This window comes from Colossoma macropomum, unplaced genomic scaffold (assembly GCF_904425465.1).
Source record: "Colossoma macropomum unplaced genomic scaffold, Colossoma_macropomum, whole genome shotgun sequence".
Classification (NCBI taxonomy): Eukaryota; Metazoa; Chordata; class Actinopteri; order Characiformes; family Serrasalmidae; genus Colossoma; species Colossoma macropomum.
In genome coordinates, this window is record NW_023495267.1 from 467565 (window position 1) to 492218 (window position 24654).

The 24654-nt window shown below is 41.0% G+C and overlaps 1 protein-coding gene across 2 annotated transcripts in view; it reads left to right on the forward strand.

Moving 5' to 3' along the window:
* Positions 1-24373, forward strand: part of cdon (cell adhesion associated, oncogene regulated) — a 42348-nt gene extending 17975 nt beyond the window's left edge. For both annotated transcript variants that reach the window (XM_036561608.1, XM_036561609.1), the window contains exons 2-20: positions 12-160; positions 2026-2304; positions 3136-3282; positions 3397-3540; positions 3680-3970; positions 4145-4414; positions 6337-6675; positions 9347-9618; positions 10055-10229; positions 11008-11124; positions 11973-12179; positions 12635-12825; positions 15722-15827; positions 17211-17333; positions 17751-17942; positions 18950-19245; positions 20109-20188; positions 22901-23163; positions 23622-24373. In XM_036561608.1, the coding sequence (XP_036417501.1) occupies positions 79-160; positions 2026-2304; positions 3136-3282; positions 3397-3540; positions 3680-3970; positions 4145-4414; positions 6337-6675; positions 9347-9618; positions 10055-10229; positions 11008-11124; positions 11973-12179; positions 12635-12825; positions 15722-15827; positions 17211-17333; positions 17751-17942; positions 18950-19245; positions 20109-20188; positions 22901-23163; positions 23622-23779 (3732 nt within the window). In that variant the 5' untranslated portion in view covers positions 12-78 and the 3' untranslated portion in view covers positions 23780-24373. The remainder of the gene's footprint in view (positions 1-11; positions 161-2025; positions 2305-3135; positions 3283-3396; positions 3541-3679; positions 3971-4144; positions 4415-6336; positions 6676-9346; positions 9619-10054; positions 10230-11007; positions 11125-11972; positions 12180-12634; positions 12826-15721; positions 15828-17210; positions 17334-17750; positions 17943-18949; positions 19246-20108; positions 20189-22900; positions 23164-23621) is intronic.
* Positions 24374-24654: the final 281 nt, after the last annotated feature.

The window sequence follows — 24654 nt, forward strand, 5'->3', positions numbered from 1 at the left end:
GTGTTTTGCAGGTGTGGTGTGTGTGTGGAGGGGGTGTGTGTGAGACCCCTGGTTAGTGGCCGGAGGTGAAGCTGCATCATGGACAACGGAGGCCTGAGAGGCCTGAAGGTTCTGTCCACTGTGCTGTGTGTCTGTCATACCCTGCTCTTCAACTGCCCTTGTGAGTGTACATGCCTCTACACACACGCGCGTGCTCCATGCATACGCATTACCACAAATTCTGTTTCTGCACAGGAAAAATATTTATGTTTATATACACACTCCTTTTATGAATTCACCCAGCCAACTTCAGACAGTGCAGGTTTTTTAAGGTGTATTTACACTTGTTTAAAAACGACATCAGATTTGCTGAGCCACATTTGTTGTGAAATACTCCATATACACATATACAAGACCTGTGGTGGAAATAGAGTCCTCTTATTCTGGTAACTATGTGGAAAATAACCACAGAATAACACGGTTAAACTGTGTGGAAGGTTTGTGTGGACTTTCCACAAATTTTACATGTATACATTGCTATTGTCGGAAGAAAACCTTGTATCTCCAAAATGATAATATTACAGGAGAAGGAAAAACCTACTTTACTTTTAATGTAAGTCAATGGAACCAGATTTTTTTCCAAGTCATTTTGGGTAATTTCTTTTGGTCCATTCATCATGAAATTTACATACAATGTGAAGAACAACAGGCATTTTCAAATTATGTCAAAAACTGAAAAACGACAAAAATGGAGATAGGACATGTATAATACATGTATAATAGTAATGATAGCAACAAAATAAAAATGAAGATAATAACAATAGTATTGTTTTTCATCCAGTAATTTTGAGTCATGTACACTGAAGTGGACACAGTAATTTTTTCACTGCTTGTGAATTGAACCTTAATCTTTGCCAAGTAAAAGAGCATAATAAAATTTTAGAAAAGCATACTAAAACCTGACGCTGTGGTTCACATTATGCTATAGTACACCTTAACATATAGTCAGCTTTTTGCACAGGCATGATATATGCCTCCCATAGCATGTTCAACCAGTGCAGCTCTACAGCCACATTTCTGGAACAATCTCATCTGTGTTAAGTACAATACATATGGTATTTATTTAGGATATTAAATTACCTAACATGTTTAAAAGTGAAATTATGTTCATGTCTGGGAATACTAGTGTGTTATGATTTGCATGAGATAAATCAATAAATGAACAATATGTCTTCACAAAGGCGTTAAATTAGTTTTTATGATCTCTTGAGACTGATACCACATTTAAGCATCATTGGGCACAACCCTAACACATACTCTGTGAGCAAACATACCAGTTAAATAACACCGTTTATAAAAAGGTTTGTATGCTGTGCAAAATGTAACTAAAAACAGAATGCAATGATGTGCATATCATTTCAATTCTGTATTTAATAGAAAATAGTACAAAGACAACATATCAAATGTTAAAACAGAAATTTTATTGTTTTTTGAAAAGTTGGGACGAGGCAACAAAAAAAGTTGTATAATGCTTAAAAAACACCTGATGGAACACTTCACAACTAATTAGCTTAATTGGCAACAGGTCAGTAACATGATTAGGTATAAAAAGATTTGTTCAGAAGTAAAGGTGGAGAGGTTCACTACTCTGTGAAAGCAGGCAAATAGTGCAACGATTCAAGAATAGCATTTCTCAACGTAACATAGCAAAGAACTTAGGGATTTCATCATCTGTGTTACTTATTATCATTAAAAGATTCAGAGAATCCATAGAAATCTCTGTATGCAAGGGACAAGGCTGAAAACCAATATTGGATGGCCATAATCTTCGGACCCTGGTGGCACTACATTAAAAACAGACACATTGCGTAGCAGAGAGAAACAATTTCTTAACAAATCTTTATCGCCATCAGGTTGCTTGCCATATTCAATTACATCACCCTGTTGCCCAGGCCTAGTTGAAATTGCTGATTTCTGTTGCACTCTTTTTTACACTTTTTTCTCTTCTCCTCTCTCCCTCCCTCTCTTTCTTTCTCTATCCTATAGTTGTATTATCTCTCTCATTCCGAACGCAGCCTGTCTCTGTGGTTCAGAAGCAGGGTGGAGCTGTTTTATTGCGCTGTGTGGCGCGTCCCGCTTCGGCCAGCCTCACCTGGCTCTTCCAGGGTCAGCCCCTGCAGACTGGGGCCTTGCCAGAAGTGGAGGTCCATCCAGGATCCCTCTCACTGTCCTCTCTCCAGCCCCAACACACAGGCTCATACCAGTGCGTGGCCCGTTTAGATACAGATGCCATCGCTAGCCGGCAGGCACGAGTGACCATTGCAAGTATGTGCATGAGATTTCACACTCTTAACGTGCTTCATCTGTCACTCACGCAGATAGATATGTTCACACATTTACATTACATATTAAGCTGTAATGTCACTTTATATGAACATTTCATGACATAAAAAAACCAATACAAATAGTGCATATTTACTTACATTGACAAACATAAAAGTTAAGAATTCTTCTTAACTTCCATAATGTTACCATTCCTGAGACACAGGGTTTTGTTTCAGCAGCAATGATATGCTGACATGGTCATTTACACACCCACACGCGCCCAAAAGCACACGCAGGCGCGCATATTTTCACTAGAGCTCAAAGAACAGTACCACATGAATGCGCTTCAAAGAGCAAGGAGGGAAATTGCCTAGCGAAACGGAAGGCTCTTTTCTCAAGCTGCTAACAGTCTACAAGAATAGCTGGCCATAGCCTCTCTCAGCTAAATGCTGATGAGGAAGGAAGCGGTGGCATTGTTTTTTTTTTTTTTTATTTGTTTTTATTTTTTAAGTCTGGCACTTTTCCATGCACCTCTTCAACAGTATCCTTAATGAGCCTTAGGGCTTCCTGTGCAGCAGCACAGGCTGATGCCGGGAGGGGAACACTATCAGGCGCAACGCTCGCCTGTGGTCCTGGAGACTGATGGTGCTGATAACGCTGTATTATTGTTCAGCACAAAGGACACATTCCCCGGCCTACCCTCAGTCCAATAAAAACAGTTCAGTGACAGACGTCTTTTGTGCTGGGTCCTGTAGTACTTGGTGGAATATGCATTATTTTTGCTGTAATGTAATTTTACATAATTATTTGTGTTCTTGTCTCTATGTCTAGACATTGAGGAGTTTAAGGAGACCCACCGGCGCTCACTGACAGTAAAAGAAGGGGACACTGCTGTTATTCAGTGCCCGCTACCCCCAAGTAACCCTCCAGCTTTACCACGTTACAGAATACGGGGCAAATGGCTAGAGGAGTCTACCGGTATGGAATAATGTCTTACAGCTTTAAGTGTAACTCCTAATTTAAAAAAAAAAAACTGTTGCATAAAAAATTAAAGAGGAAGGGATGTATTTCATTTCTTTGTCTTTTTTTCAGGTCCATATTTAATCCTTCCCTCTGGGAACCTTCAGATAGTCTCTGTTTCCCCAGAACATCAGGGCATGTATAAGTGTGGTGCATATAATCCTGTTACCCGAGAGACCCGAGTAGAGGCCCACGGCACTAAGCTAATAGTGAAAGGTAAGACGAGGACGTATTTAAGAGTGATGGTGGCCTTTAGCTGTAGAATGATTATTTTTCAATCAAATTTATTTATCAAAAATGTTTAGAAAAGATGATGACTATTCATTGTGTTAACTTACCACCTCTCCTTTCACAGACTCAGACAGTCCCTTCCCTGTGGGGATAGTATATCCAGTCAACCCTGTTAACCTGACAGTGGAACAGTCCATGTCTCTGGTTCTGGAATGTGTAGTATCAGGAAGACCCTCTCCTGTTGCTAAATGGACAAAGGATGGCCATGAGCTGCTTCTGGCTTCCAGATTGAGACTACAGCACAGTAACCTGGTGCTGAGTGATGTTCAGTTAAGTGATGGTGGAAACTACACTTGCTCTGTTCAAACTGAGGATGGGGATGTGGTCAGTGCCAACTATACTGTGAATGTGCTTGGTGAGTTCACTGGCTTCAGCTGTTTTAACATTGGTAGGATCTTAAAGTTAAGAGATGTTTCATCTGCTTAACCTTCATGTTCGTTTACAATTGTACAGAGTTGTTCATAATTGTCTCACCTGTTGGCTCATACAGCTCTTCGTTTCTCCTCTCCTGTCCTTCCCTCCCTCACAGTGGCAGCTAGTGTAATGAGAGCTCTGTCTGACCAGACTGTGTCTTCTGGCTCATCTGTACAATTCACCTGTGCTGTCTGGGGAGACCCGGCCCCTAAAATCACCTGGCTGTTCAACTCTTCCCCACTTTTACCATCATCTCACGTCCAAATATCAGACTTCTCATTGCGTATTTCCTCAGTCACTGCTCAGGATCAGGGCATGTACCAGTGCCTGCTAGACAACGTGATTGGTTCTGCACAGTCCGCTGCCAGACTTAGTGTCCAATCAGGTATGGATCCTTCAATTTTCTTTTGCAAAACGAAATGCTGTGTCAAAGTAGAACCATCCCAAGGCAGATCATTAAAAGCATTTGCAGAAAAGAATCGCCTGATCACATTTATTTGTGGTGATCAAGATTATTTGTGCTGATTGCAGTTATTTTCCACAGTTGTTAGCTTTCACAATCATATGCTTATTTTGCACCAAACTGAATGTGAATTGGGTGTGCTTTCATCCATTGGGTTAAGGCAAATATATAGAAGCAAAAGAAAGCAGAAAATGCATTTATTGAGACATGTTATGGATCTTACAAAAACAACAAAGGTTCTAACTTCTGTGGTACTATAATAACTTTAGAGGGCAGCGGTGAGTGATGTTTATGTATTCAACCTGTATTTAAGATAGCTGATCAGCCAATTTGGCTAGTTGTGTACATTGAACAAAAAAGACAATTAAATAGGAAAACATAATAATGTAAATAATAATTAATCGCATCTAAAATCTTATGTTTGGGACAGGCCTTTTGCTGTGTTTGCCTTGTTTGAGTATTAAGTCAAACATCCATATATTTGTAGTCTTTAGAAGATTAAAGAAGGTTTAAGTTTGGATAACTAAATCAGTGACAATTTTCATATGGGACTAAGTTGGTCTAGGTTTTAGGAGTAGGATAGACTTGGCTATAGGAGTGTCGGAGGCCGGGTTATGGGATGTGTACAGACTTTGGCTGCAGCAGCACTGGGGGAGGGTTACAGGAGCGGGAGAGGTTTTGGCGGGCAGTAGCGGGGCCGTGAGAGTGAGCTTTGTGCGCACTATCGGGGATAAGCTCTCAAACAGCGGAATGTAAGGAGTAACTACACAAGGTTATGACGAGAAGCAGACCACCCAGCTGTCAACATCACACACAACTGGCCTTATATTTATTAACACACACATACACACACACACACTCAAATCCACATATACACGCGCGCACAAGCTTACACAGAACCTCCCCCGCTCTCCTCTGGGTCTATTCGTCAGGGCTGCCCTGCATCCCTGAGCTTGATTGATAAAGGCAGAGATAGGGAGGCTTCACATTTGAAAAAAGACGGCCGAGGTCATTTCCAAATGTTGGCTCACACTGTTTTTTTCCTGGCTTGCAGAACGGGAGATTTATGTGGCTCTGCTAAAATGCGGGTCGGTTCAAAATCATGGGTGTTTATGTTAAACTGCAGATTTGAGTCAGATATTTGGAGGCACATGTTACAGAAAAACGTTGCATTGTTTTGAAACCAGCAACTGTAAAAAAAAAAAGAAAAAAGGCAATAAACACAATGCAGTTAACCCCTTGACATCTTGAGTGGGTACTGGTAATTAAAGGGGTTAATTTTCGGGTCTTGGACTCTGTCCGCACAGTCCGTAAAACCGTAAAAGAAAATAGAATGAAAAAAGAAATAAATAAAGACAGATGCTTTGCAACAGAGAAACAGCTGTCTTATGGAATACAGTGCTGTCATGGATATAAAGCTAACTATCTTTCAATAATGCTAGCACTGAAAATTAGCATTGTTGTATGACACTCATACTGGTGTACAGTTGTAAATGATATATTACTCAGCTCTAGTTTAACCCTGTTGAGCTCATTATCTCGCCTGCGATCCATTCTGTGAACCTTTTAACTCAGTTACTTCTACCCCAGAGGGGTTCCGGCACCAATTGGCTCTGAATGTGGTAGTATTTTAGACTTATTTAGAGTCAGTTTTAGACTCATTTAGAGTCAGTTTAGATCAGCTTGCGCTTATTATTGTTTCATTTAATCAGAGTATTAATCTGTGTTTTCTTCCTCAAAAAGGTAGTTTGTGAGAAGCTAAATAAAAATCTTCAAATTATTGGCTTTGTTCTTAAAAGGTCTGAATGGTAAATATCATTTATTAAGACTTGTATGTGTTTTAGGTGAAACTTCCCTGCCTGTAATCCTGTCCCCTCCGGAGAATGGCGTGTATGCAGAGGGAGAGCCAGTCACTCTATCCTGTAACGCCAGTGGTCAGCCTCTCCCTGTGATCCGCTGGTACAACTCAGCAGGTCCCATCGCCACTCACCCCGCCCTTTTGCTCCAGGCCCCGGGGGGTGAAGCCATGCACCCCGAAGATGCGCCATCCCACCTCACCATGTCCCGTCCTGGCAGCAGCAGCCTCTACATTCAGACCGTGACCGCAGCCCATGCTGGAAAATACATCTGTGTGGCCTCTAATGAGCTGGGCTCCGTACAGGCCGAGGCATTTCTGACCGTGGGTGAGCACATCTAACTTCTGTTCACTGTGCAGCAGTGGGCAATAATGTAAAGAAATATACACCTTTTTTTTGTTTGATAAGTTGGAACAGTCATGGTGAAGCTGTACAAACAAGCCACATTTAAAAATTGACATCAGAAAATATGTACAATGATATGAAATGAAACAGAACCTATTCTGTGCTTTTGAACTAGGCAGTGTCAGGATTTGCAGTCTCCAGATTATAAGAGATCAATTTTAGACAGCTATGCCACTTAGAAGCCCTACTTTATCTCTTTCTAATGAAACATGCAGTTAGATAAGTATTCTTTAAATATGGGCAATACCCACAATGGGCTCACAAATGCAAAAATAATTGTAATAGTGATGTTGTCATATTGCCTACCCCAGAACATAGTACATAATCTCTCTTTCTCCCTCTTTCTTTCTGTGTCTCATCATAGCCAGGTGTGATGGCACTGTACCAGTGGTAATGTTTATAGACTACCCTACATTCCTGTATTAATGGAGAGAGAGGCAAGACGTGAGTCAGAGAGAAAAAAAGACAGAGAGAGGGATTGAAAAGAGAACACTCAAACAACCTTTACCTCACCCACTTCGTCCACTTTCGTTCTGGCTGTGGTGATGTGGCTACGTGTCCAAGTGCATCAGAGAGTGAACAGTAAGAGTACAGAGAGAGAGAGAGAAAAAGCGAAAGAGTGAAAGAGCGTAGGGACGAAGGGTGAGCATTTAGAGCTGGTTTAGGGCTCTGATTCTCTCCGGTATTTTAATGGTTGTGAGGTGGAATGTGAGTCCACTGGCTGCAGGCCCAGCCTCCGCTCTACTGTTACCAGCTCTGGGCCTGTTTGTTTTGTAAAGTAAACCAGCAGCACGCACCTAAAATCAGGCCGGGTCAGAGATCCAGAGGCACGGTGACTTAACCTGGCTCTGCACCTCACACTAAACCCTGTTGACAGTGCTGTTTTACTCATCTACATTCAATTGCCACTCTCCCCTTGGCTTGTATTGGTTTGGCCAGCCACAGAGCAAGAAGGGCGGGCTCACCATACGACTCACACTTTCGCTGTCCTAGAAGACTCAAGAAAAAATTTCATCCTTCAGCTGCTAAGCCAGTGTCAGACATAATAACATTTCCAGCTTTCATTATTTCCCAGGTGGGCCATTCTGGCTGCAGTGGGTAATGAAAAAAAAAAAACAAACAAAGCCTTATTATGTAGTGCCATGCGTGTCCTGGGCTTTCTCCACTGCTGTGTGTTTTTTATGTAGATTGAAATGGCTCCTTCCCGATATTAAAGTTTGTAGGTACAGGCTGGACATGAGTCTGCTAGTGGCTTTCACGACTCTACCCAAGACTTTTCAGCGAGAGTTTTGGGAGCTTTTTCCAGGGACGGATGTGAAGTCCTTGGCACAGTGCATTAAATGCACAGACAGCCTGTCTGCAGTGCTGTTAACTTACCATTTTATGATAGGCCTTTCAAATGCAAGGAAATGCTGGTCATTGCATAATGGCGCCAATGCAGTAAGGCCTAACTAGTGTGGAAATTTTGTGACTGATAATGATTACAAATTCATATTCCAATACAGTTTTATATGATCAGTAACATTGATCTTCTGACACAGTTTTATACTATCTTATTTTTCATCAGTGAAAACATTTTTTATAACATTACTCTCAAATGGCAATTGTGTGGGAATTGTCTGATATTTTTAATACATATCTGCAGATGCCGAGACATAGACATCTGTAAAATGTACAGAGAAATGTAACATTCTGCTGTTCCAGAGTACGATACGATACCTAACCAAACATACACTGACCAGCCACTTCATTAAGTATACCCCTTGTATCTACACTCACTGCCCACTTATCATGTAGGTGCATTGTAGTTCTACAATTACAGATTGTAGTTTGTTTCTCTGTATACTTTTTGTTAACAACTCCAGAAACACTGCTGTCTGATCAACTCATACCAGCGCACACCATACACACACTGACACACCACCACCGCATCAGTGTCTCTGAAGTGCTGAGAATGATCCACCACCCAAATAATACTTGCTCTGTGGTGGTCCTGATCATAGTAGAACAGGGTAAAAGCGGTCTAAGAAAGTATGCAGAGAAACAGAGGGACTACAGTCTGTAGTTGAAGAACTACAAAGTGGACCTAGATGGTAAGTGGAGCCGATAAAAAGGACAGTGAGTGTAGATACAAAAAAGTGTACTTAATGAAGTGGCTGGTGTGTGTGTATGTGTATACACTATGTGCACACATACGCATATATTATAATATTTTTTACATTTTTATGCCATTTTTGTATACAAGTAGGCTTTTCACTTTGGAGGTGTTTCCTTATTACAGTATAATACAAGCCACTACATATTTGTATTTTTGTGTATTTGTGTTATTGATGGGATGTGTCACCAATATTGATAATATGACCATAATTTTGGCCAGTATTATTGGTCAGCTGCCATTTTAGTCATGCCCTGCAACACCAAGTACAGGAAAAGAAAATGTCTGAACTCAACTTCTTAATGGAAGTGAAAGTCATCTATGGTTACAAGATTCCTACAAAGAGAAATCAACATTAGGAACTAAAACAGATTTAGAAATTCTCGTTTTTTTATAAAGATGTGTAAAAATTACTGAAGAACAGCTTTATTTTGACAGAACCTCAGTCCAGTTCCACGGTCGCTCCTGTGGAGACGCAATCTACTGTTCATCCAATCCAGAATGATGAGGGGGAGGAGCTGTTTCTGCCTCTGGGAGGAGGTGATGCAGTAGGTCCACCTACCGAGAGAAGCAGTGACAAACCCACGCCTGAGGCACCAATCATCATCAGCCCACCCCAAACGCACAAACCCAACACATATGATTTGGAGTGGCGGGCAGGGCGAGACTGGGGCAGTGCAATCAACGCTTACTTTGTCAAATACCGCAAGGTGAGAGTGATAAATCTTTTTCATTTCTGAGGAAGTTTATTTCGATGCCTCTTTTGTAGATGTTTGACTTGCCAGTGATTTATGAGTGATTTATGGTTGTGTTTTTCCCAAGAGTCATTAATAAAAGCCATATTAAGGGTACATACTAATAAAAATACTGAGACTGTGGCTTCCTCTCAGATCAGTTGTAACAATAATCTCTCTTGCATCATCTGTTGTTTTTGCGATGTCATCAATAATAAATTTATCACATTTGCATTGACAGTGCTGGCTCAGGGAAAAACAGCACAGTTTTTGCTCAGGCATTCCTGTGTAGGCCAGCCCTTTGTCATCATTCCCAACATGGGGAAAATAAGAGAGAGAAAGAATAAGAGAAGGACCTGATGTGTGAATGTGGTAAGAATTGGTATATAACTGTCTGTGTGTGTTTCTATAGGTGGATGACATGGGGAACGTGGTGGGCAGTTGGCACACGGTGCGTGTTCCAGGCAGTGAGAAGAGCCTGCCTCTGTCAGACCTGGAGCCGTCCAGCCTGTATGAGGTGCTCATGGTGGCCCGCAGTGCAGCTGGAGAGGGACAGCCTGCCATGCTTACCTTCCGTACTGGCAAGGGTGAGGAATACACACATACAGAAACAGACACACACATGCACCAGTTATTGCTGTCGTAAGACAACCTCTTGACTCTGGTTTTTCCTGTTTTTATTTTTTCATATCATTTGAAAACCCCAGCTTCTTTTTATGTTGCGTGTACATTGCATGACGAATGAACCATTATAAATTAAAAAAAAACAGATGTTAAGAATGTTTTCCATCTGTTAAGTTTCTGGTTTGGGGAGATATATAAGTATTTACCTTTACTGATGTACAAAAGCCTTATCTCCTCAAAAATGTAAACTTTATAGAAAGTAAAATCATTCCAAACATCTGTAATATAGATGGGTATATCAGAGTAAGAATTTGAATAACGGAAATCACTATTCAGGTATTCTGTACCACCACAGGATTTCACCACAGGAAGATGGATAAAAAATACAGGAGACTATGCCAAAGACTTGGCATAGAAGATAACAGGTCCTCATCAGCTTCCAGCGTCGTTGCAGTCAGTGTTAGCTCAGTAGCTCTTCTAAAGGGGCAGCTTCTGCTATTCTTCTGACTCGAAAATGTACCAATTAGCTATTCTTGAATGATAAAACATCTTTTTTAATGTATTCCCCGGTGTCCTCTGCAAGTCATTTAAAAAAGTAAACCTGTAGCCCTGCGTTGATTTCAGCATAACATAGCCTGAACCCACAGTGGGAATAACAAACCTTTACAACTTTTTTAGTAGTTCTTCTCTGTCTGTCTTCCTCTCTCTCTGTCTCACTCTCTTTTCGGGTGACATTCTCAGAAAGGAGCTCCTCCTCCAATAAAAACCCCTCCAAGGCCCCGTTTGTGTCTCAGCCTGAGAAAGCTCCGGAAGACAAAGCTGTCAACACACACTATGGAGTTGTCATACATGACAGAGGTAAGCCCCCGTTACTCACTGTTAAAGATGAGCGCATCACAATTGGTCCGTGTGACTGAAATGACTTTAGCACATGCTTCAAATAGTTGTGATCTGGAAACAGGGTGAACAGTGTGTGATTGAGTGTGAAGACAATATGCAGTGATCTTAATTGGGCATGTGTGTGTGTGTGAGTCAGAATTTGTTTGGATATTAGTACAGACCTCACCTAATATATCGTAAGCGTCTTTTTTCACTAACCCTCTTTGGCTTTCTCCTCTCTTTCTCCCCCTCTCTCTGTTTGCCTTTCTGTCTATGGCCCAGAGCCCATTCAGTAAGTACATGCTCCACTCTGGCATGCAGTTTGTCTATGTTGTGTATGTCTGTTTATTTTCTCTTTCTCTTTGTGTTCATCCCTTTTTACTAGATGGATGGTCAACTATTTGTAGTTGTCAAGAAACATGCTTTGTTCATTTTGGGTCCAGATAAAAAAGAATGATTGTATTGTAGTATTTAGGGATGCACGATTATTTCAGAACCATGCTGGTATCAGCAGATAATTTGCTTTAAGAAAATAGTGTGATTGATTCCAATACCAATTTTAGGACTTTTTAAGAAGGTTTGTTTTTCCTCTTGCTGAAGATTAGATCTGAATGAATTTTACATGCTTTTGTCATTTGAATTATGATAATAGTTTTTTTATTTTGTTTTTTTTTGTTGTTGTTATTTTGTTATTTTGTATGGTAACATAAGTAAGTATTAGCAGCTCATTTGAAGTTCAAACTGCTGGACCTCAATATTGGCCACTATTTTTTGCCAACCAGTATGTAGTCTTTTTATTTCTCTAACTTCTTCATTTTGTCCTACAGTTCCAGAGGCTCCAGATCGACCTACCATCTCAATGGCGACAGAGAGTTCTGTATATGTTGCATGGATCCCACGAGCCAATGGTGGCTCTCCGATCACAGCCTTCCGCGTGGAATATCGAAAGCAGGGCCGCAGTGGAGACTGGATCATCGCTGATGACAACATATCGCCTCTCAAGCTGTCTGTGGAAGTGCGCAAGCTAGAACCAGGTGAGGTTATAAATACACTCATTTATTTCTGTCTGCATAGGGATTCGTCACAGAAAGGTCACACAGTTTAGTCCAGCATTGCTTATTCCATGCAAGTGTAGTTATGTAGCAAGTGTAATCAGAGCACACCATTATCACAGAAAGAGATGGAACAAGGGTGTTTGAGGGACCAAATTTGCCATCATTAAGCGTTTCATTTGGCAGAAAAGGATTCTGCAGTAAATTGTTTCCTAGAGCTGTGGCTCAGCAAATGCAAACCAACAGCAAGCTTGTGGATCACAAATGTTTTATTATGGGCAATTTAGTTCTAACAGTGAAAGCATGGCAATTATAATATTTATAGTATTTTTTAATCATAGCATTATGTAGCATATACCACAAAATTACTTTACACAGTTGATGGATAGCACTTAATCCGATGTGGATTTGGTAAGCTTACACGTTTCCATTCACAGGTTCCACATACCGCTTCCGCGTCATTGCCATGAACAATTATGGTGAGAGTCCTCACAGCGCCATCTCCAGGCCATACCAGGTAGCGATGGTCAGTCCCCCCATGTCTAACCGTCCCGTAGCTCCAGTGAATGGCCCTCACATTTCATCTATAGATGCTGTCAGTGACACACAGATCATGGTGCGATGGACCGTAAGTACTGCAGCAGCAGCAGACACACCACATTATGCAGAGTTAAAGACAAGTTTCTTCGGTACATAATCAGCACTATAATACCCCTTTAGAAGCCATAATTGGGTTTATTTTTATATTTTTGCCTGCAACTTGGTGATATGTTACATTACTACTGTCACATGATCTATGCACTTTGATTCAGTGCAAACTCAGCTGTTCAGTAAAGCCAATTAGTTAAACAAATGTACAATTTTTAAGAAAAAAATAATTCATGAATAATGCATGAGCAGACCTACCAACCTTTACGAATTCTGCATAGCAGGTACGCATTTTGACATCAAAGTACGCTGATAAGGTTTGTCACTCTAAACTTTGCAAAAAGTGCAGTACTGAAATCTGACAGCTAGAGGCAGCAGCATCTGTCCTTCGAAAACTGAGTTCATTCCCCGGGGATGACAAATGCATAATGTCAATCATTTCAACAGACTGCAAATCGATAGCAACACAAAATATTTTTCTGTCCATTTCATTCGCCCTCCTCACTCCGTCTGGCCGGTTCCACAAGGTAGGACAGTGCTTTTAACTCCTTTGCAAAGGTGAACAAGCTGGAGTGGATGTGGGAAGTTGAAACTTAATGCAGCCAACTTTAGGGAATTATTTAACGTTAATTATGTTAGCCTAACGTTATGTAATTTGCAAGTAAGTTTGCTTGTTCACCACTCATTTAAATTGGCAATGTTATTTTGTCCATTTATTGGCGTATTGTTGTTAAATGTGACTTGTCACAGTACTGTATTCATAATTATTATTACAGCTAAATCTGTAATCGTGATAAGCAGATCATGGCAGGATGAAAAAAGGCGAGCGCACGTGCCGCAGAAATAACATTACCTAGAAATTTACCAGGAGGTATGCTCTTGTGTGCATGCCTTACAGTTAAAATAAAGAAGAGTAGGACATGGACGGGGGAGAGAGAGCAGACCCTACTGAATATCCAAACTTGATATGGCAGTGAGGGGGGAAATGACTGTGAACTAAACATTTTTTTTAAGCATTACACTATTATGCTGCACAAAATATTTTCCCAAGGTTGGTAGGTCTGCATGAATAATCTCAAAACCAGAGATTCATTTATTTACATTTTTACTGAAAAAACAAGGACAACACGCAGACCAAAACTATTTGAAACAATACTCTGTACAGTCAACCATCTAAACAACTTAAATGTATCACTAGAAACCTCTGTTGTATATATATTTACATACATGTGACCATTTTTCTCAGTGCTGTCAGTAGGAGTTTTTAGTTTATGCTCTTACTGGTGATACGAGTTGCTATTTAGCTGTATGGAGCCCCGTCACACTCCTAACATTTCTCAAAAGTCATCACTGCCCTCGAAAAGCTACTTCAGCACACATCTTGAAGAAAATGTAGTTTTTCTGCAGTCTGAAGTCAAATGTTTTGAGGTTTTCAGAAGTTAAGCTGGAATTTGCTAGTGACTATATCGGTAGTCACATTTTCAAAAGGAAACCACAGCGGAGTGGGAAGGTCTCTAAACTAAATGCTTACTTTGGTTGAATCTGTTTGATGATGTATTTAATCGCCTTATTGGCTACCAAGCTATGTTGTTGTGACGACAGCCACAAAAAAGTAAAGAAAAATAGGACTGCCAAACTCTTATTTTTATACACTGATCTAATGGGTGGGCAATACAGCTGACTCTGCAGATGTTGTGTAGGTGATTTCATACATGGGTATACAACACAATAGCAGATATGTCATCATGGTACTTTATTATGTGCATACTTTGTTGTATTATTTAATGCTATAAATGCCTTACAGCTTATAGAAGTACACACTTGTACTCTTGGTTTGCTTAAAAAGCAACAGAAAAAAACACCACTGAATTTGTAGTTAATACCCAGAAACAGTGATTTGACTTCTAAATGAGTGCGTTACACTAATGGCTAAACCAGGTGTGCTGTGCTTCGAATTATGGCCTGCCCACATAATTAGGCTCACATTTCATGCTAAAAAATCAAAGAGAGATTAAGTTCCCATCAGCCTCCACTGCCAAAACCTCTCATGTCATCTCTGAGCTCTGACATGCTCCAAGTGAGGAAAGAGAGGGTTTATTTTTGTTAGTTTTCACCTCCCTGCCTGCTTCATTTGTGTGTTCTCAGTATCAGATGTGTGGTGTGTGAGCATCTGTTCATGTGTGTGTGTGTGCGCAATTTTTTCAGATGCTGTTGTAGGGTGGATTTTAAAACAGGGGATATTCTATTTCCCATCAGCCCCTGAAAAGTTCCCCTGCGGCGTGCACTGCTAAAGCAGGCCTCTAATTGGTTGAGCCCACTGTGACCACTGTAAGGCTGCAAGTGTGTGTGTGTGTGTGTGTGTGTGCGTGTATGTGTGTGTACGTTTGCAGAACATATTAGGAGGCCCTGTCCAGATACGGCTGTAGCGGAATAGAGTGAAAGCTATTTTTAGAGTATGGCATGGGAGGAGAGCTTTAAATGAGTGGTGTGTTTTAAGGAAATGGAGGAGAGAGCTAGTGAGAGAGTGAGAGAAAGAGAGAGAGATATGGTTTGTTCCTCTTGATGTTTGCAAATAATAGCTATGGGCACACTGCGTATGTGTTTGGGTGAACTCTTTTGTTGAAGGTGAGCAGACAGTGTTCTGCTGTGGCATCAGTCTGCTAACCTGCTCTGAGGTGCTGCTTGTTGTTTATGCAGCAAGCTTAAGTAGATCTTATGTTTTGTTATCTACATTGTACACCTGCACAAAGTTTCATACAAACCACTGCATCGCTGTGTCCTAAAAAACATAATTTTGCTTCAAAACGTCTTTTACAGTATACTGCCAGCTTTTGTTTATTTCTTTTTCTAACTCTCTTTTTCTCTCTGTCCTGCAGTACACTCCCTCCAGTAACAACAACACCCCCATCCAGGGTTTTTACATCTACTACCGACCCACAGACAGTGACAATGACAGCGACTATAAGAGAGACGTGGTAGAAGGTAGGATGAATCCATATCTCATGCTCTGATTCGTTCTCAACATTGATCCCAATCCCTTTCCCCTAAACGCTGCAATCAGGCTTGTAGTCACTGAAGAGCAAAAAATAAAGATGCTCTGAAGGTGAGGGGGTTAGAATGCGATATGGTGGACCTATGGACTAGGTATGTGTGTGCATGTGTATGTAATAGATATCTTGTGTGCAAGGGGGCGGACCGAGGGAAGCTCATTCTGCTGATTGATGTGCAGTGAGTCTGGGGCTTGGCGTAATGAGCCAGGCTAAAATGTGTTTTTAATAAATGGCTGCCTCTCTAATGGGCCTGAAATGAAAGCCTACACTCCGGACTGCGAGAGGGGGCTTGTACGGCCCAGAGGAATGTTAACAGTGATCCCCAGACCTCCTCCACTACTTCTCCCCTTCCTGACTATTCTCTCTCTTTCTCTTCCCACTTGGTCTGTTCATCTTCACCTCAGTGTTACTTACTTGTATACGTGACTCAAATAAGTCAACTTCATAGCAGGGAAAAAAGAACATTGCAAATCTGGTGACCATGGTGGTTGGTCCACCCTGACTGGTCCACCCTGATGTCATCTGACCTAGGTTATTTCATTAGCCACTGTTTAGCTTATTTAACACATTGTTTTATTAAAGTGATATTAGCAAACCTTAGCCAGTGGAACAGCATCTTTGATGCCAGACGAACGAACTCAGCAAGGGGGATCACCACAGACACCACACCATATCATTAGCTGTCACTGTGGTTATGGTTAACAAATTGCAGCAAAATTATTTGTCTGATTAGTTTCATATCTGACCAAACAGGCTCTTTTCCTAAAAGAGAAAAAAAGAAGTGGCCATTTGAACCACTCTGCTCTGCATTTAAGCAGCCAAAATATGAAATGTTGTGGCCAGGGGCACCAGCAAAATATAAGCAGTGTTAAGCCTTGTTCATAGGTCTTGTACAACTATCCATGCTTTCTCTGTGTCTGTCTGCGTTTGGTAAGTTCATCAGGCCTTGGGTGCACACACAACAGAAACTATTTACATATGAAGCATAATCTTTGATTACAGAGCTGATTCAGTGTGTGTGTGTGTGTGTGTGTGTGTGTGAGCTCACAGGGCTGCAGTGTGTTGTGAAGTCTGAGTGTGTGCAGTGCAGTGGGAATTACTGGAGCTGGGCCAGAACAAACATTAAGCTGCCTTATAAGGAGTCTGTCTGGAGTAAAGCATGTGTCTGAGGACTCGTGGGACTGCAGAGAGAGAGAGAAAGAGAGAGTGAGGGGAGAGGGGAGGACTTTGGAGGGAACAACACACGCTTTGAGAGAGGTAGCCCCATGTAATTATGCCACACTAACCCTGCCCCCTTCCTCTCCCCTTCGCACAGGCGTCAAGCGCTGGCACATGATTGGTCAGCTCCAGCCTGAGACATCCTATGACATCAAGATGCAGTGCTTCAATGACGCGGGAGAGAGCGAATACAGTAACGTGATGATCTGCGAAACCAAAGGTGAGAGAGAGGAGGAAAGGGAGAGACACTGAGGCTGTACTGTTACGGGAATGCTATACTTAAACTGAAGACAGGAGGCTATAAAAGTCACTGCTGTAATTACAGACCTGAACAGAGCGATGGTTTTATTAGAGTCAGAGACAATGGCACACATTGTACTGCTTCGCCTTTACCTCATGTACTAATGACTGCTATTAATACAGGCCTGGTGAAATCAAAACAAGACTCAAAGCACAGAATGACCTGTTGTTACCACATAGTTTTGAACCTGTAAGAGGCCAGCTGAACAGATGTTTGTTTACTCAGTGGATGTTTGTTTGCTTTCAGCATGCATTAATTTCACAGCATTTATAAACATATTTGCAATCCTCCCTTCTCCCCCGTCTCTCCTTCTCACTCTCTCTCTCCTTCTTTCAGCCCGCCAGCCTCCAGGTGTTCCGAGCCAGCGGCCCATCACCCCGCCGGGTGTGTACCCGCCCGACCCTCCTAGCTCAGCAGGTGGCCTGCTGTATCTTATTGTGGGATGCGTGCTGGGCGTCATGGTACTCATCCTGCTCGTCTTCATCATCATGTGCCTGTGGAGGAACCGCCAGCAGCACAACATGCACAGTGAGTCCAGATCCAGACCTGTGGGGAAATCCACTGCCAAATTTTATCTAACTCCAGCAGGCCTCAGAAGGCCCTTTGAAGCTCTTTCTCTCTGAATGGGGTTGAGTAACTGAGTAAACACTGTGGGCTGTGTATGTGTGTGAGAGTGCATATCATGGGGGTGTGTGTGTGTGTAAAAGTAGTAGCCCACATATTCCGCTCACAGAAGTAGGTTACATTCAGCCCATGTGGTGGATTCTGTAACAGATGTGTTGAGCCACGACTGGTGCGTTTGTATACAAGTAATGTGTGGATTTGTCAGGGCCTAAAAGTTTATGTATGTGTTTGTGCATTTATACAGTACTTAACAAAAGTCAGAGACCGTCCTTCATTTATTTATTTTCAAGTCGAAATAGCCATTAACTCTGTAAGGCTACTTATGGATACTTCTGCTGTTTAATAAGCTGTTCTGCATGCTCACTCCCAGTTCATCCAACAATAAAGGAAGCCTCATGTATCTTTTATCTAGTGACAGAAAACACAGTTTTCTCAGAATACATTGTCACCAAGACACTCAGTTTTATAGGGTACAAGTTATTCATTTTTCAGGAGATATATCTGAAGAGATTAGATATGAGATAATCCATTTGCATAACGCTGTGGGTCTGAAAGGATGTGTTGCTGTCAAAAACCTGTTACTGAAAAAAGGAAATAAATAAAAGGCAAAAAAAATTGCAAATCAAACAAAGAAGCTGCTGGTGTTTGCAGAAAAATGGATTGGACTCCAGACCTTAAACATCACTGAATGTGTTAGAGATTCAGTCTGAATGTGATGGGGATTCAGTCTGAGACTGAACTTTAGAGGTGTGGAGAAAAATCACTCCAGATCTCTTTAAAAAACTGAAAGCAGGTCTCTTGAAAAGACTGGAAGATTCAATGAAGGCAGTAGTTTATCATATTTAGTTGTTGAGGTTTATGTGTAACTTACTGTTTATGTGTACATTTTTTTTTCCTCACCCTTCCTTTAGAGTATGACCCTCCTGGCTACCTGTACCAGCCTGCAGAAATGAATGGCCATGTTCTGGAGTATACAACCCTGCCAGGCTCCAGCCGGGTCAATGGCAGCGTTCATGCTGGCTATGGCCACGGAGGGCCCGTCATGGCCCAGGGTTGCCATCACCTCCACCACAAACTCCCCAATGGCCTTACACTGCTCAATGGCTCTGGACCCCTCTATCCTTCGGGGCATTCTCACAGCCATGACACCCCACTGCCCCACAGCACCATGGACTATGAGCACCCACACACACACCACATCCACAATGTGAGTGGATAGAATGACTGCACAACTGTAACCATTTTTCTATGGATTTTGAGTTTCTGTGGTCTGAGTTTGAAAGTTGCGTATGTAATATATGGCAGAACCTGACTAATATGAAAATCATCACTGATACTAATTTTAAGGAGCAAAAAACTACAATAAGCAGTATAATTTTTAGATGGTTGGAAATTGAATAGACGTCGGTGGTTGTTGTTGAACTGTGCTTTACTGGCTGATTTGACCCTCAGTTATCAACTGAGTGGTCAGCTATTATTGCCAGTTTTCAGTCATTAAATTTTGTAAACTCATGAACAGAAACTCACTGAAAGAAAGATTTAAATCAGGGGGAACTGAGGAATGGAGTCCAGCACAGTTTGATGAATTCCTTTCTCTGAAACGCCAACCAAACTTGGATATGAAACCTGGAGTTGAATCCGGTGTGTTTCAACATAAAAATCACCACACTGGAGGACTAGAGTTCCTCACCTGTAGCCAAATATAAAACAATCTGAGTTCACACGTGCCTCCTGGCACCTGACAGTATGTTAGGTTGTTGTAGCTGTATCAGCCAGATGCTAACCCCTTTAAATCTATAACCTAAGAATAGCTTAAGCAGTTTGCATTGAAGTCCCTATAGTTACTGAATAATAAGCCTTAGTATGTAATAAGCCTGAGATTTTAAAGGGTTAATCAATGCCAGTAAATCTGTGGAACATATCCTTGGAATATGTTAGGCCAAACAAAATATTGGTCGGCACCTAATGTATGGTATTGTATGCTGTTAGGTGTGAAGTGTAACATCAAAGTGAAAGTGTGTAGCAAGTAAGTGAAGTACTGCAGAGCTAATTCTGGTCTTGCTGTGGCAGGGGGGAGGAATGTACACAGCTCTGCCCCAGACGGACTCGTCTGACTGCATGAACTGCCAGAACTTCTGTAACAACAACAGGTGAGAGAAAGCAAGCTGTAGAACTGCTGTTCAGCATGCTTCCAATTAGGAAACGAATCATCTGGTGCTTAGGCCACCTTTGACCCGAGTGTGTTCAGGTCTAGACACACGTGCACACATAGACACACACACACACCATGGCATGCGTCCATCAGTGAAGCTTGTTTATATATTCTTGTGTGTCCGGCACTAACAGTTTATTCGGAGTGCAGCCAATGGGACTCTCTTAATGAGAACAGTGTTTACTTCCCCCGGGCAGGGGGTGGGTGAATGGAACTGATAGGAGTAAAAGTCATTCAGAACTTACTCTTTGTTTGTATGTGGGTGCATTAATCTGTTTCAGAGTTTATTTACTCGTGTTTATGTATATTTAGATCTCAAGGTTCTGTTTGTTTTTTTGTTTTGCATGTATGTGTGTCAGTGTGAAGGCAGCTGCTGCTACCCAGCATAGAGAAACAGACCTGTTCTCTGATAAAAAGCCCACAGGAGCTCACTCAGAGTGGGGGCTGATAGGATTAGAACAGTGATTTTGATAGGATCAGTATATAAACATGATGCTTAGAGTGTTGTTCTAATGAGATGTTTACCCAGACTAGGCTCATTGACATTGGTACTCGGATTTCTTGTAGCTTTTAATGAATGAAAAGAGGCATAAAACGTTTTTTAAACGTTTTTTAAAAAGGCTTTAAGTGTAATGGATTAAAAAAATACAAATATAGAAGAAAATTGGACAGCACTACCTTAATTTGCTTACTCATTGTTTCTTTAGAGGAATACTCCTGTGTTTTTCAACAAAATGTCTATCTTCAGTTAATTATCACAGACAGTAATTACTGTATTACAGTACTTAGAAGAGAACAGAAATCCATTGACTCAAAGGCACTTCATCACCTGCTTTTCTAATCATAGGTAAATTGCTATGCATAGTAATTGTATGTTACAAATGCAGCAGATAGAGTTTAGTCAGAAAAACACTGGAGTATTCATTTAATAGTCTCATAACAGCCCAGCCTTTAAGTTTCCTCAGTGTCCTGACACAAACCACCAGTCTACTAACTGATGCTACTCATCACAAGGGCTGGAGAACTTCACAATACTATATGTATCACAATACAGTGCAGATACCACATATACAACATACATTTTTACTAATGTGTACCAAATAAAAAAAAGGCTACAGTAATAATGAATTAATCAATAATGATGAATAAATAAATAATGCTTTTGAAAAATGTATTAGTAAAACTTTCTATGAATACCATGTCTATAATAAGCTATGAACACATTCATAACATGTTATAAAGCATTCATCAGGCAATACTAATACCCATGTTCATCATGCATTATGAATTGTTAATATAACGCATTATAATTAGTGTTCATAACACATTATATTGTGCCAAAGAAACTCCCAGTTGGTGGAGTGCACTATGATACAAAAACCTGCCAAGCCATGAACAAACACACAGAATGTGCATACTTGGCATTATGGATATAGATTATTATTGATAGACATATGATGTAGTAACCCCATTATAACAGCTTGTAAGTTGTATTTGTCAGCTCGGTAAAGTGAGGTGTATTTTATACTAATACCTCCTCCAATATTATGTTAGGCCTTACTAAGTTGAAGGATTTACTAAAACACTGCAATATATGAAGTAAAGAATGTTTTACAAGGTCAAATTTCAGAGTTTTAGTGGTTCCACTGATAGTGTTTAACCCAGTGACTTTCCCACACAAATAAATTCTGTGGGTGTTTAAGCAGGTTTCTTAGTCTTAATGCATTCTGCAAACTGGAACTGACTTTTTGGCACTGACAATACAACATGTTATAAACACTACTTATAATGCATTAGGTTGACAATTCATAATGCATAAAAAACGTGGCTATAATGTGTAATTCATAGTCATGTTTGTAATGCCATATGAATGCATTACAACATGTTATGAAAGTGTTTATAGATGCTCATTCATAGAAAGTGTTACCAGGTATGGTTCATTCTGAGGTACTGGTCAGAGAACGCAGATGCAGAGTATTAAAATGTCTTCATTTGTAAATGCAAAGGCAGCAGCACAAGTAGTAGACATATGCATCTGAGACCGTGGGATGTAAAATTAACAGTGAACAAAAAATTCACTAATGTGACAAAGATCGCATGTATCACGTCATTATATGCGTTTAGCAGCACTACAGAATGGAGGAACTCTGCAAAGTAACCACAGTGCTAAGGGTTGAGTGCTTATTGTAGCAGCTTATTGTATTTTTAAACTGTAAAAAGTTGTTGAACCCTTAGTTAACAAGCAACGTTAACAAGTCATAATCGGCAACAATAGCGAAAACCGACAGGACAAATCAAACATACATTTTGGAATTGGGATTGCTGAACATAACTGAACACACACACAGTGTAGATGGCTCATATCTATACAAGTGTGAAAGCTGGCCTGGCCAAGTCCTCATTACAGCACTGCACTCTGGCAGCTCTGAGTGGGAAGAACTGACATTTTGGCAAGAGAACACCGGTTAAGAGCCATAGGGTGTGTATTATTTAGACAAGTGTATTTGGAGAAAGTTTTAGCATGTTTGGTCAAAGTGCCTTGTTGAGAGCCTTGGGAAAAGAGAGTCTAGAACTGCTCTGCTGCTCAATAACCACTCTTCATATGCTCTCCCTCCATTGTCTGATCCATATGTGTGTCTTTTGTGACCAGGTGTTACACGAAAGCCAACGGCAACTTCTCCAGCGGCACTCTTCCCCTAATGCACCGTGTGGCACAGTGCCAACTTGACGGCCTTGAGATGGTGCCCCTGAACCACAACTCTCTCCGCTGCAGTGGCGACGACAACCCGCAGCTCCACGGGAACAGTGAGCAGGAGGCTGCCGTGGAAACAGTGGAGGACACAGCCCTGACCCCTACCCACAATCCTTGCCGTGTGCCAGTGGATGCTGAGCCAGGCGCCGAGCAGAGGAGAGGTGAGCCAAAGGCCCAGAGACATGCACAGAGCAGGATTCCCGGCACTTTTTCTAAAAGAATAAAACAGCGGATTCCCTTTCTGTTTTTTTTAGAACTATATACAGAATATCAGTAAGATTCTTAATTGACCCTCAGTGAGTTGCAATGCAGTATTAGACTGTCCGTCTGTCCTTTTAACAGTAGTTTGGATTTCCCACTTCAAGATGAAAACATGAAGCAAAATATGCCCAAAGCATAGCTGTTTCATTTTATTAAACCACTTGTTTTTTCTCACATTATAGAAAAGAAACAGTGAAAAACAAACATTGCATAGAAAAGTAGAAAAGACAGCAAGATGTTCTCCACACTTTTGGTGGACAGTCTATATACCAGTACTGTATAGTCTTACTTACTCTTCTCTCCCTTTGTCTCTCCCTCTCCCTCCCTCTCTGTGTGTTGTGTGTGCGTCGTCACACAGAACCAGAGGAGCCGGTGCAGTGTGTGGACTCTGATGGGCCGGTAGTCTGCTGGGAGAGGCTAGGTTTGCCTGATTTGGACTGTAAAGATAAAACAGCCTGGATCTCCTCTGCAAGTTTGACTGGAGATCTTATCCAGCCCACAGTGCAGGAGATCTGAACACATACATAAACACATACACGCCACATAAACACACACAAACAGTTTTACATATACACACCCCAAACATTCATACATACATGGACTGGGAAAGGAACATGCAACAGAAGAGGCAGGAAACCGCATACAAGACAAAGAGATGGCCAGTGATGACATGATCAGAGACTATGTGTAAACTGAAGGGCACTATACTAACTGACCAAGCTGTATGTGGATAAGTAAGGAGAAGTGAGGGATATAGAAAAAGAAAGAATGAAAAAAAAGCATGTAAAAAGACACAGAAGGATAGATTTTCGAAGAGATGAATCTATTCCATCTGTGGGAAGGACCCTTGAAAAAAAAAGAAAAGAAACTCTTTAGATGACTTATTTATTTTTTTGTAGTAGTAAAATATTATTTCATATGAATGTACCTGTTTTAAGAAAAAAAGTTCATCTTTTATATTATTTATGCTTTTTGGATGAGATACTTTTTATTTTTTTGTCATTTTATTTGTCGTTTTATTTTTGTCTCCTGTGTTCCACGCAGTGTGGAGTTTAGCCATTGTATGTGTAAAGTTGTGTAATAATATAAAGAGAAGATATGGAAGAGACAGTCCTTTTTTGGTGCTTTTTTCATGTTAAGTAGAGGGGGACAAAATAGGGGTGGCGCTATGGCAAGAACACCACAGTACTAAAAGGATTTTTGATGATACACAATATATGTCATATGATATTTGGTTTTTCTGAGGTTTGTTAAATTGGAACAGTAGAACTACATTTTAAAAATCCTGTGAAAAACTGTAAATACTGCACTACATTGAGTTAAACAAGACTAATCATGCTATCTGTAATGAAACATGCAGTTGATCAGTGTTTTTTAAGTACTGATGATAT